The sequence below is a fragment of the Pelecanus crispus genome, chromosome 1 (assembly GCF_030463565.1).
Source record: "Pelecanus crispus isolate bPelCri1 chromosome 1, bPelCri1.pri, whole genome shotgun sequence".
Taxonomy (NCBI): Eukaryota; Metazoa; Chordata; class Aves; order Pelecaniformes; family Pelecanidae; genus Pelecanus; species Pelecanus crispus.
The window spans coordinates 18,122,675-18,135,201 of record NC_134643.1 but is presented as its reverse complement, the minus strand read 5'-3'; the positions used below and the strand labels follow the sequence as shown (position 1 = coordinate 18,135,201).

General features: G+C 41.5%; 1 protein-coding gene across 1 annotated transcript in view; it reads right to left on the bottom strand.

The window, feature by feature from the left end:
* GRAMD4 (GRAM domain containing 4) overlaps positions 1 to 12,078 on the bottom strand; it is a 56,918-nt gene extending 44,840 nt beyond the window's left edge. Inside the window, exons 1-2 of the mRNA XM_075723063.1 lie at positions 11,878 to 12,078; positions 2,517 to 2,637 (exon numbers count right to left, since the gene is read on the bottom strand). Of these exons, the coding sequence (XP_075579178.1) occupies positions 2,517 to 2,637; positions 11,878 to 12,039 (283 nt within the window). The 5' untranslated portion in view covers positions 12,040 to 12,078. The remainder of the gene's footprint in view (positions 1 to 2,516; positions 2,638 to 11,877) is intronic.
* Positions 12,079 to 12,527: the final 449 nt, after the last annotated feature.

Below are 12,527 nucleotides of genomic sequence, written 5' to 3'. Positions count from 1 at the left end.
AAACCCACACTGACTTGTAGCTGTGTTGTATATCTGTACACTATACACAGCATACAGCTGGGAGGAAATCTCTCCTCTTTAAACCTCCTGGCTAATAACACACCTATAGAAATAAGAGGTATAGAAGACATAAAGTTACAGGATCAGGCTGACAGCAATTAGAAAACCAACACATTAAAAAGCAAATCCATGGAACTTTAAATATTTCCCCCACATGCTAACAGTTGCTTTGATTTTTGCACACCTAGCTGGAGGAAACAGAGTAAGAGGAAGTGGCAAACGGTTTATGTAATAATAAAATTATAGCAAGGTGTCCTTAAGGAATGCCATAATTAAAAATATTATGCAAATACAGCTGAGTGACTAGCCTTCTTAAAAAACACCTATTGCAGCAATAGGATTTTAAAAAAAAAAAGTAATCATCAGGCTTTCTTCCGAGGGCAAATTAAAGTAAACAAACTGCACATTTCAATTTTTGTTTTTGCTTACCATCAGCTCACTTTTGGGAAGGAAAAAAAAAATAACGAAGCGTTTCTAGTATTAAAAAAAACCACAAAAAAAACCCCTCAAAGAGCAGGAGGAAGAAAATAGAAGAATACAGGAACCATATCCAAAAAGTGAGCTTCTACTTCACTCCAACCGACAGAGTTACGTATTTCAGCCCAAAATTTTGAATGGGGTGTAGAGGAATAAGGGATAAGGTTTACTGAGCTTATTTCTCTACCACTTTATCATTCTTTCTTTTGTTTTTACATACAGACTTACAACCAACCTGCCAGAACAACACTATAATTGCACCTACATCAAACCTCAGGCTTTGGTGAAGAACCCTTAACCTAGCTGCAGGGGCTGGAGCCACCCAGGACTGACCCACGCCACTCATCTGAACTGCCCTGTTGGCCTGAACCTCCAACCATCTGCTCAAAGTTTCCGTGAAAGGGTGAGCTTCATTACCCTTTACCTTGGAGTTTGCTACAAAGGTCTGTGCAAAGAAAAAGATTCAGCTAAAAGTAGTAACACAGTTGATCAGATGGTTTTCAAACAACAGCAAGAACCTGCAGAGTAAAAATATTCACACATATTCACAAAATGTGTGCCCTGTGTGTAACCACATACTACGGACTGAAAATAGATTCACCAGCCATGGAAATGTTTGGGAACCATACCATGGTTTTATAGAAAAAAGCATGTCCTAGTTCACAACAGAAATGAGTTCTGGGAAGTCCTGTTTCTGTTACACATCGGATTACATCAGGAAATCACGAATGTCCTGTCTAGTTTAAAAAACAGTCTGGTAACAGGAGCTTAAGCAATGTGTCTTTGGGGCTGGAAGGAGTACATGGTAATTCCATACTGCACAGTTAAATAAGAATTCAAATAAATCACTGAAACCAACAAGGCAAGTCAAACAGAGCTTTCAGTTTTTGCTTGATATTCCAATCATGATACCTCTTCCAGATACCAGCGGAGGCTGATAGCAGCTCACTATAAATTCTTGCCCAGTCTCCTTTATCATGCCTCCCTCTCATTCACAAGGAAAAAAAAATATCAAAGAAATCTTGCCAAATGATAAAAAAGTCACAGAAAATTAATTCCAAATCCTTGAGAATATGCTGAAGATAAAATACAAGTTTTGTTGTTAAGATTATAATCCAGAAATTGAATAGAATCTATAGCCTTGTTATTTCTACCCCTTAGAAAATATCTGACAAGCTTCAAACACACAAACACAACCCTCATGTTCTGAAGTTCAAAAATAATCCATTAAAATGACCATTTTGGGAAGCAACTGAGCAAGAATTCTCATTGATTTATTACAGAGATCTCTACTTCTATCAAGTTAAAGGAATGCTTGTCTCCCATTTTTTTGGTTTTAACTATCCTGTCTTACAAGTCAGCAGTTCAGATCTGCTGAGATAAAAATCCCCGAAGTCTTACGGGTGCCTCTAGCCATGAATGACGATTTTGTCTCATATATACACACACACACATAAAACCAAACAAGTAACACTTGAAATCTACAGATACTCTCATCTGTATTTCTTACATCACTTACCAGTAATTCATATACCGTTAAGAGATATGTGTTTTACGACATACTACTTCTTGAAACAGCTGCCAAGGAAATGCATTGGTTGCCCCTTCAGAAATCTCTTCCTTCTTACAATTACTACTAGACAAAAAACACCTATTGCAACCACATTAAGGCTGAGTTAGTTCTAAGATAACCTGAAGATGTCAACACCAAGACTTCAACTAAGCAGCTTTTGTCATGTAGTGTATTTTCTGAGGAATGCAATGAGGAAAAAAATATCCAAGTGACCTAGAAACCTTGGGAATGTTTTTAAGTTCCTCCTAGAGAAGTGTCAGCCCACGTGCTATCCACGCATCAGCCCACATGTTATCCGTGCATCAGCCCAGCTCAGAATTCTGATGCCAACTTCTATAGTTTAGAGAAGCCTTATTTCAGCAGGCTTAAGCCATTCCTTTCCACAAAGCATTAATTTTATACTTACGTAAAAAGTGTTTTTCCAGTAAGGCTATTTCCAGGTGACCTTTGATCTCATTCAGTCTGTCAGATTCCGTTCTGTTAAAATCCTGGACTCCTGAAGCCATGACGATGGTCCCTGGACCAGCCTATAAGAAAGCCAGAACACACTGACAGCTCAGAGGCACCTTTTTTTTGTCATTTAAATACATCAACTTACTGCACGGGCAGTAAAGAAACAGCCACGAAAGAAACATGCAAGCATCAACAAGTCTACATACCTCTTATTCAGCATTAAACTACCAAAATGAGTGAAAGCTAATCAAATGCACAGCATCTCTCCCATGTGTGTTTACAAAAAGCACTTCTGCAGACCTGAGGGAGTTACAGAAAACAAAGATTTTTTTTTTTTTTTATCCCCCTTACCAGTTCTCCTGCATCATCATTTAGCCTTTTTTCTGTTATTTTAAAAGGCATATTTACACCATCCCTCTCCTCCTCCCATTCAATGAATGGTCAATGCAACATACTTTACATATAAAATTGTGAAGCTAGCAAAAGTAATACTTTTCCAGATATTCACCGAGGTATTAGAAAACATATATTGTATATTTTAATATCCATTTATGGATGTGTAATTCTGAGCATGGTCTCTCTGCAAGGGAAGATCAGTGCAGGGGACCGCTGCTCCTCCACCTCCAGTACGGCCCAGTTACTGCTGAAGGATGTGGTTGGTGCCCAGAAGTTCATCCTGGCAGGCCAGGAGAGGGGGGAGTCAGCAGATTATGCGTCTCGACTGATTTACCAGCACCCCTTGAACCAACTTGGCACTAGAAATACTGAAGAACACAAGAATTAAAGCGTGACTTGATTAGTTAAGAAGAGCAGTGACGACTGCCGTGTCCATGAAGGGAGCACAGAAAAACCCCAAGCCCACACAGCAGAAGGCAGGAGATGCTGTCCTTCTCCCACAAAGTGGACATTTTCAGGAAGCAAGATAAATGGTGGGTGAAGGGCATCTCCCAGGTAATGGTTGTTCAGGCACTGTGTGCAGTCCCCACCAGGTACAAAAAGTCTGTCAATGAGAATTATAGGAGCTTCTCCAACAGCTTTTACTCAAAACTGAAGTGATAAGATTACAGAAGCCTACATCTAAGACGTGCTCGCAGGACAAGAAGGGATTTATTTACCTATCCTAACCATTCCCCTACCCCTTGTTTGAGCTCTGAAAACATACAGGAGCTGTATTGCTTTCAAAAGTCAGCTTGCATACATTTAACCATGACAGCTTAAATTACATATATTTATAAATTCAACTAGTTTACAAGAAAGTTAGTTAAAAGACATTTTCTACGGTTTAGGAAAGATGTACTGAAAGTTCACTGGCAGCAAAGTACTTTCGCTTTGGGGAATGATTTGTACTTTTAAAATAAAACAGTGTGGAGATACCTATTAAACATCTGTTTTCTTGCTTGAGCCGAACAGATGCTGAGTTTAAGCCTCAGAATTTGTCTACACAGGCAAATTAGCACTCTGTAGGCATTTACCGCATGGCATTTACCTGGTACCAACTCCCCACCTGGGCTTGCTCAATACAGTGCCAGGCAGAGATGCTATTTCCAGTCCTGAAAGCAGCAGTCACACCCACACAGCACTCTGCCAACGCTGCCAGCCCCGGTGAGGAGCAGAAGCTATTAGCTCAGCAGCAGCCCTGCACTGCTTCCCATTTTGGAGCCAGCATGAACCATGCCATAGCAGAGATGGACAGACCCCAGAGCAGTCCTCACACGGGGAGCTGCAGCACAGCGTCCTCCTCCTTGCGCTCCAGATTTCCCGTTCACACGTTCGCCAGAGAGGTGCAGTAAGACAAGCCATTTGCAACCCCTCCAGCCGCTGCTGAATAGTAACAGCTGTCTGTTTTCAGATGAGCACAGGATGGCAATTTGTCTCTGTGTTGATTTCTTATCTATAGAGCTAGGTCGCATTTATTGACATTGGAAGATTTCGTGTTATCACTTGCCAGACACTTGGAGAGCCCCAAGGAGGAAGATCTGGCTGAAGTCAAACAGCAGCACCCTTACAACACCCTCTGCAGACAGGCAAAAGGAAAGCATTATTAAAATCCAGATTGCTGCCCAAGACTTTCTATATTGTATATCCACATCTGGTACAAACGGACAATCTCTGCTCCTAGCATGCAGAAGTTCATATGGAGCCGTCTAAAGAAACAGTGCCACTACTTAAAAATAAATAAATAGATAAATAAGTAAAATCACGTACAGGTCAAAGAGCAAGATGCTGCACTCATCAGGAATGCACCCAGGCTCTGCGCATGTATTGGGTTTGTGTGGCAAGGTTTTGGTAGCAGGAGGGCTACAGGGGTGGCTTCTGTGAGAAGCTGCTAGAAGCTTCTCCCATGTCCCATAAAACCAATGCCAGCCGGCTCCAAGATGGACCCGCCGCTGGCCAAGGCGAAGCCCATCAGCAACGGTGGTAGCGCCTCTGGGATAACATATTTAGGAAGGGCAAAAAGCTGCTGCAGAACAGCAACTGCAGCCGGAGAGAGGAGTGAGAACATGTGAGAGGAACAGCCCTGCAGACACCAAGGTCAGTGAAGAAGGAGGGCAGGAGGTGCTCCAGGCACCGGAGCAGAGATTCCCCTGCAGCCCCTGGTGCAGCCCCTGGTGAGGCAGCTGTGCCCCTGCACCCATGGAGCTCCACGGGGGAGCAGATCTCCACCTGCACCCGGGGAGGTATTTCACCAAGAGATGAGCTACATTTCAGAAATCCATCTAGAGAACGAGCTCCACTTTTGCTTCTTCAGAGACATTAAGTCACTAATCAAAGCCCAGGATAACTTGACTATGCCTCTTAGGAAGCAGGAAAAAGCAAAAGATGCTTAGGACTGGGGAGTGAGTGACATGGGTGAACAGAACTCTTTCTGAAAGTTTCCAAATGTGTGTATCTGCTAACGCATTGGACAGAAGAAGTCTGACATCGGTTAATGGGTTAAAAATCAGCAGGTACACGTAATTAAACTAACCCCAAAAGGTTACAATGACCTTCTAAGTTAGAGAAAAAAGGAAAAAAATATCCACTAAGCTAAAACATAAGGCTGCTTGCTAAGATTACTAGGAGCAAGATCATGCAATTATCATATAATAATAAAATGGTTTAACCAGAGTAGTAAGATACAGTGATACAAGTTTGGTGGAAAACAAAGCATGCAATTTCCAAAATTAGCGACACCATAAGGTACTAATGAATACAAGTTAGGAGCATTCAGAAAACTGAGCATGTCCAGGGCAGCGATATGGGAGACATTTAACCAGATGCTTCTTTTGTCCCAGAAGATTTTTCCTCAAACCAAACACACCTCATTGTGTCAAGAGATGTTAACGGACTAAAAACAAGAAATAAGATCTGTACATTTGCTGGAGCTCAACTGCCTGCCTCTGAATTCAAGAAGTACCTCTGTCTGAAGTTAGCATAACTGACTCAACTCACAAGTTAACAAAAAAATTATCTTGTATTAATTCCAGCGTTATCTGGGTAGTGTTTCTTTCTTCTGCTGCCTCTGCAGGCTAGTGCTGGGACTTGGGCTGGATTAACTACACTTTCAACTGAACTACAGTCGCCCTTTCTTGCTTCTGACTCACAGTAAAAGCCTTGAAGGCTTCCAAAGATTTCTGCTTTTCCTTCTGCCTCTCTAGCTTTGACAGTATTTGATACAGGAGCCCTCTTAAAATGTTGGCAATCACTATTACTTAGTGAAGACAGCACACAAGGCTTAGTGGTGCCTAGGAAGCCAGCAAAATGCCAGAGTCGAGCGCAGACAATCAGAGCCAGAGAGGTTAAAGGAAGATTTCTGATGACGACAGATTGCCTCTAACCCACCAGCAGAGTTCAGAGTTGCTGCTCCAAGCCACATCCAGCTCCGGATCTGAAAAACCGCATCTACCCACAAATGTGTTTTTCAAGCCATCTGCAGTTCAGGCTTTTCATAACAGCACCTCCCAACCTGACAGCTCTCTGCCTTCCCTCCCTTCTCCTCCCCAAACCCCCTTTGTCCTCCAAGCCCTGGGATTTTGTTTTGTGCACTAAGCACTGACACCACCTTCACTGTACAGCCATGGAAAAGGTCTAAGTCACTTCTTAACCGAGCAGATGCAGATCTGTCCTCTCCATCTGCAGCATCACACAGAAACGTAACCGGCCAACCCCCTCCTTTTATTTTACTTGCACAACATCACACGTGGATAATTTTTCTCTAGGAATATCTAACAAAATGCTGGTCTCATTTCCAAGTTTGTAATTAACTTAGAGAGGAGCAGCTCTCAAACACAGAGTATGGGGAGCAGTGAGGACATGGCATGCCAAGCCCAGGGTCATAACCACCCGCCCAAGTCATTCATCAGGGCCCAGCAGTGGCTGGGACGCAACAGAGGGAAGAGGTAGTTTAAAATACAAAATTTTAATTTGCCTTCATTTGAGCAGCAAAGTGGTGGGGAAAAAAGAAGTCAGGTAGGGCCTGTAGCAATAGGACAAGGAGTAATGGTTTTAAACTAAAGGAGCACAGATTCAGACTAGATATAACGAATCAATTTTTTACGATGAGACTGGTGAAACACTGGAACAGGTTGCCCAGAGAGGCTGTAGATGCCCCATCACTGGAAACATTCAAGGTCAGGTTGAAGGGGACTCTGAGCAACCTGATCTGGTTAAAGCTGTCCTTGCTCATTGCATGGGTGTTGGACTAGATGACCTTTAAAGGTCCCTTCCAACCCAAACTATTCTATGATTCTTCAGTAATACAACAAACTACAGAGCTTGTCTAGAGAGGTCATAGTCTCCCAAGTTTCTCAACTGACACTTCATGTGCATTTTCTTATTTCAAATTACGAAAGGGTTCCCCGTGGCTGCTGCATTTATCTGCTGTAAGGAAAGGGAAAACCCAGCAACACTGCTGAAGAACAAAAGCATCTGCATGAATCCTTAGCAGCAATTCTGGGAAGCATACCCATATTAGCAAGCTCCTGAAACACAGTTATATTTTACATAAATCTAGTGCTAGCCAGGTTTAGAGACTTTATTATCTTAATTGTAGAGTTTGCACCATGCTTCATACCTTCCAATCATTGTAAATGAGGTGACTGATACAGAAGTGTTTAAGGTTTTAATTGACATGTTTCAGAAAAAGCCAAACTGTACTGGAACAGCAATTAAATTAATGTTTTCTGAACCACAATAACTCAGATTTAATCCTACCACACTGTTTGGGAACTTGCATAACTAGATTAGACTCAGTACAATATGCCAGGTATGAGAGCACTTCGATTTGCAACACTTACTGTCAGGTTAGTGCAGAACCTCCATGGGTTTAAACACAAATTTGTTCTCTCCCCACCTCTACTGGAGAGGACATGATCCTCCTCTGCACTGAATTCATTCATATACCTCTACATAGTACTGAACATTTTCTCCCTTCTATAAAAACAGGACATTTGTCACATTAAGAGTACATAAATTCACCTATAGAACAAAACAACGAGACATAAGTTAAAATGAAGCAAATCAAGCCAGAACTGGCGAATACAAGGGTGATCCGTGATTTTCAGGGCACAGTCCCCATCCCTGAACATTTGCATCTTAGCAAATCACGTTGCCGGAGCAATGTTTTAAAGCTCTTTTAGGTGCAGAATTGTGATCTAGCAGGAAGGAACCCACGTTGCATCTACAGAATAGGAAACCATGATGTCCCTAAATAAACGGGACTAACTACTGAGCAAGCAAGATTACCTGAATTTCCAATGTCACAAGATGACAAATGTTAATTTGTTCACTATTAGGAAATAGGAATGGACCAGGCTACCCCCTCTTCCTACTTCGTGATTGTTGTGTTTTTACAAAACCATGTAGAAATAAGAGTGCTGCATGCAGCGCTGAATGTCCTTGCTTTAAAAAAACCAGCCAGCCACCTATGGTAAAGAGGGAAGGGAGGAAGAAATCTGGCAAGCCATTCAGGAACTGAAAGAGATGCTTAGCAAAGAGTTACTTTGTTAACCAACACATCTGTCTTGGCAATGATCTGATCACAGTGTCCAAGCACCCACAGAGACCTAAGAAAGTGCCTGCTATCCAAGATGTACCTGGTAGTCAGGGCACTTAAATGAGAGGGGGAAAATACCCACACAGGCAAAGAGCCAGCTTGTAAGTTGAGACCAAACTAGCTCAAATTAAGACACCTTTTGAACAAAAAAATCTCAGAAATCACTGAGGAGAATTCAAAGGAAAATAACAAATCCTTCCAACCTCAGGGCTCTCCTACCAGGAGCTGGCTGTGTGCTTTACCCAAACACGAGTTAGGATGCTTATTATTGAACTGAATAGGTAAAGCTCACAGTTTTAAGATAAAAAATATAAGATGACCTCATATGGCCATCCTTTCTGTCCTTCCACAGGGTGTAAATTTTGCACACACTACTTCAGTAGACGTGTGAAGTGTTCAGACTAATTCCCACTGCTGTATCTGTGGCCTGGAACTGAATGTTCACTTCACTTGTTGCAGGTACACAACCGAGGATGCTCTTCTTTGCAGGGCTCTGCATTCACAAGCTTTTATGACAACGCTTTTTACTCCAAAGCTTCCAATTGTGGCAAATTTTTGCATACGCTTGTCAAGTTCAGACATGTACATAAAGAAGAGGCATCTAACATGCACATTTCTAAGTGCACTACGTACCCTTGAGGCACAGTACAGAAGGGCCTTTCATTCATATGACTGTGCTGTACTGTTCTAAGAGACAGCAATCTTTCTTTAATGGCTCTGTAATGATTAATACACCAGAGTAAAAACAAAAAACAACAAAATCCACAAAGAAGTAGAGGAGGGCAGAGATGAAGCCTTTGTCAAGGGAATGGTTGACAGTGGAGTCAGAGACATCGATGTATTGAAGATGCAGACAGGGGACCAGGACTCCCTATTTTGCATGCCTATGCCAAGCCACCAATCTTGCTCTTTCAAGCCCATCAGTTCTGTAGTCAGATTTTAATAGAAACAGTGAAGCAACAGAAGTGGAAGCACAGTACAGCTCACATCTATCTGAAAAGACATGCAGCCTAACTTCAACTTACACACAAGACTTGCATTGACTTTTGTATGCTTTCAGCAGTTCCCCAAAGGTATTAGACAGGAAGACGCCAACAAGAGTCGGTCTTCTCATGATCAGTGTAATAAAAGTATAATACCAAGTTGCTTACAGAGCCTATAGAAGAAAACCACCCTGTATACGCAATTTAAGATTTCAGTTTTAGTCACGGAATTAAAAACAATTCAGACACAGTTCAACCATGTGATCTCAATAAGAAACAGACACATAACTCAGAATCGCCCTGTTCACACAATCTCAGCCACTATTTTAATATTGGCTTAAATACAGAAGCACTACTTTCTTTGCTCCCAGCACCTCTGCAGCACAGGGGATTATTTCTTCTGCCTTCATTTTATGGATGGGCAGCAGCACTTAGTGGGCAGGTGTCTGTGAGGGCCAAGTGCTAATCCCCTAAACTTCCCATCCGAAATTTATCCCTTATGCATCAGAACTCTTTCCTCATACAAGTTTACTTTTGCTTGTATCCGTAACACAGCTACTGCTCTTAGGCTGTTCCAGCATCGCACTGGGTTTGGAACTCCCAAACATCAGGAGCAGGACCAAACAACAAGTCTGATGCTGTTGCTGCTTTCCTCTCTCCCCTTCTTTCTCCCTCTTTTTAAAGAACTATACTCAACTGTATCCCAAGGACTTAGATCACGACAGCCTACTTAACAGTATGTGATCAGCCAGAAAGCAAAGTGTTTCTCTTCAAATTACCTTCTTGGCACACAGAACTCAACAATTTGAGACAACAGAGACCATCACTGCAGACGTGTAGCTGTAAGGCTTTATAACTAGCCAAAACTGCAGGTTTAATGTGCTGTTCCCTCAGCCATACCATCCTGGAGCTACTATCCTCCTAAAGAAATACAGAAAATAGTATCTACGGTTTAAGACAAATGTTTCTGTAGCCTCTAGCTCTGCCACCCAGATCCTTCTGATGAGATACAAAGGGTATTCCCTGCTCTCCACACATAAATATGCCTTAAGTTTAATGAAAATAAGCCAGTGTTTACCTACAAAAAACTCAGAATACACCATGTTGGAAGGGTAGCAGCACAGATTAGTCCCAGTATACGCAATACATACATCTTAACAAATGACAGATGTCTTTTGTACAGTAAGAGCAAAGGAAAGGCATTCAACAGACCTTCCTTGTCTGAGGAGCTTGAGGATTTGCATACAACAGACTTTTTGTGACTGAAAAATGCTCTGTCATTACCACTCTTTGTTCCATGATCATAGGAAAAAAATTCTGGCAAAAAGAGCTCCATACAAGCAGGACTATATGTGATACCATACAAGCCCACTTAAATGTAAAACAACCTAATAGCTACAGAACAGGATACAAGCTGCCAACCGCAAAGGAGATGCTTAAGCATATACAGTTTGAAGTCTTCTAGTTTAACACTTGTGGTGAACAAGCCCTGTGCTTCTAGAAATGAGCTTTTAGACAACAGCCTGACCACATTTGGGGGATAAAAACTGTACGGTGAGTTTCCAAATAGGGTGGTATAAACTCTGACTCCCAAGTCACATTCTAGAATACAGATAAATGGACAAATCCTAATTTAGATTGTAGCACTCCAAGCTCAAGGATCCACAGCCATTTTTTAATAGTGGAAGCAAGATTCTTTTTCTTTTAACCACAATTTAACTTCTCCTGAAACAGTGTCTTTTAAAAAGGCAGGTCTGTTTGACTGCTTCTGCTTACAAGCACCAAAAAGTTTTAGCACCTGAAGAGTCTTGCTCACCTATGTAGGTTTAAACCAGCTCTACAGCATGGAAGCATTACTGGATACAACCCTGGAGTGAAGAATAAGGTGGCCCTCTAACTCCAATGAAGTCACCAGAAGTCTTATCCCTACAGTCCTGGTCAGTGCCATTTGAGCAGATCTGAGCTTCCTCAGACTGAAAAGAAGTCTTTCCTTCAGATCTGTTTGTTAGTAATTCAACAAAATAAAAACCAAATAGCATTGAGAAGCACATCCAAGATTAACAAACCTGTCAACCCACAACATCCAAAATCAATAGTAGGGACAGGGAACCCTAATACTAAGAAATTAATTTGATCTTTCCACAAAATAGAAACCTATTACTGGAAGCTTACTTCCTAGTCCACAAATCTTCAAGTGTTCAATCCAAAATGTAGGGACAAAGAATTATTAATTTATGTTATTTTTCTGCCTGACAACTATGTAACATAATATAACGATACTTAAATCAAGTACTTACAGGGTCTCTCAGCTCTTCATTGTCTCGAGTTGACGTTCGAGGTATTTTCATTGGGATTTCATCTCCACATTCAGTGTCTGAAGCATTTGGAGACTCTGCTAAATCAAGGAACTCATCTCTCTTGTGACCTCTGAATCTTATTTTGTCCAACTTCTTTAGCATGTTCAGCACTGCACTTTTCTGCTTTACCTTAACATGACGGTTGGAGTCTCTGCAAGAAACAAGAGTACTTTAGAAAGCTTGCAATAAAAGTAAACACACGTATTCTAATCACTACTTCTAAACATCTTTCAAGGGCCTTCCTGCCACTAGACGAAAAACATGCCGCAGCTTAACTTTTTAACAGGCATTTTTTTCCACAGTGTAACAGATGCATGGTTTGTTTTTCAGTAGTTGATGATTTACCATCTTCCCACACTATTATGGCCTCTTTCTCATGGCTATTTTTAAAGCGAGTCAGAATAGGCACAAGCTAACAACTTGCACTCCAAAGAAAGATTAGGAAGTCAGCTCCTAACAAGTTACTTGAAACAAAAAAAAAAGTTAGCTTATAAGTCTATGTTCTTCAACTTGCTGATACTTCTAATCAAAGAGATGAAAATCCACTAAGCTTCACAGTCTATAAATTCCCAGAAAAACTGGCACAAAAA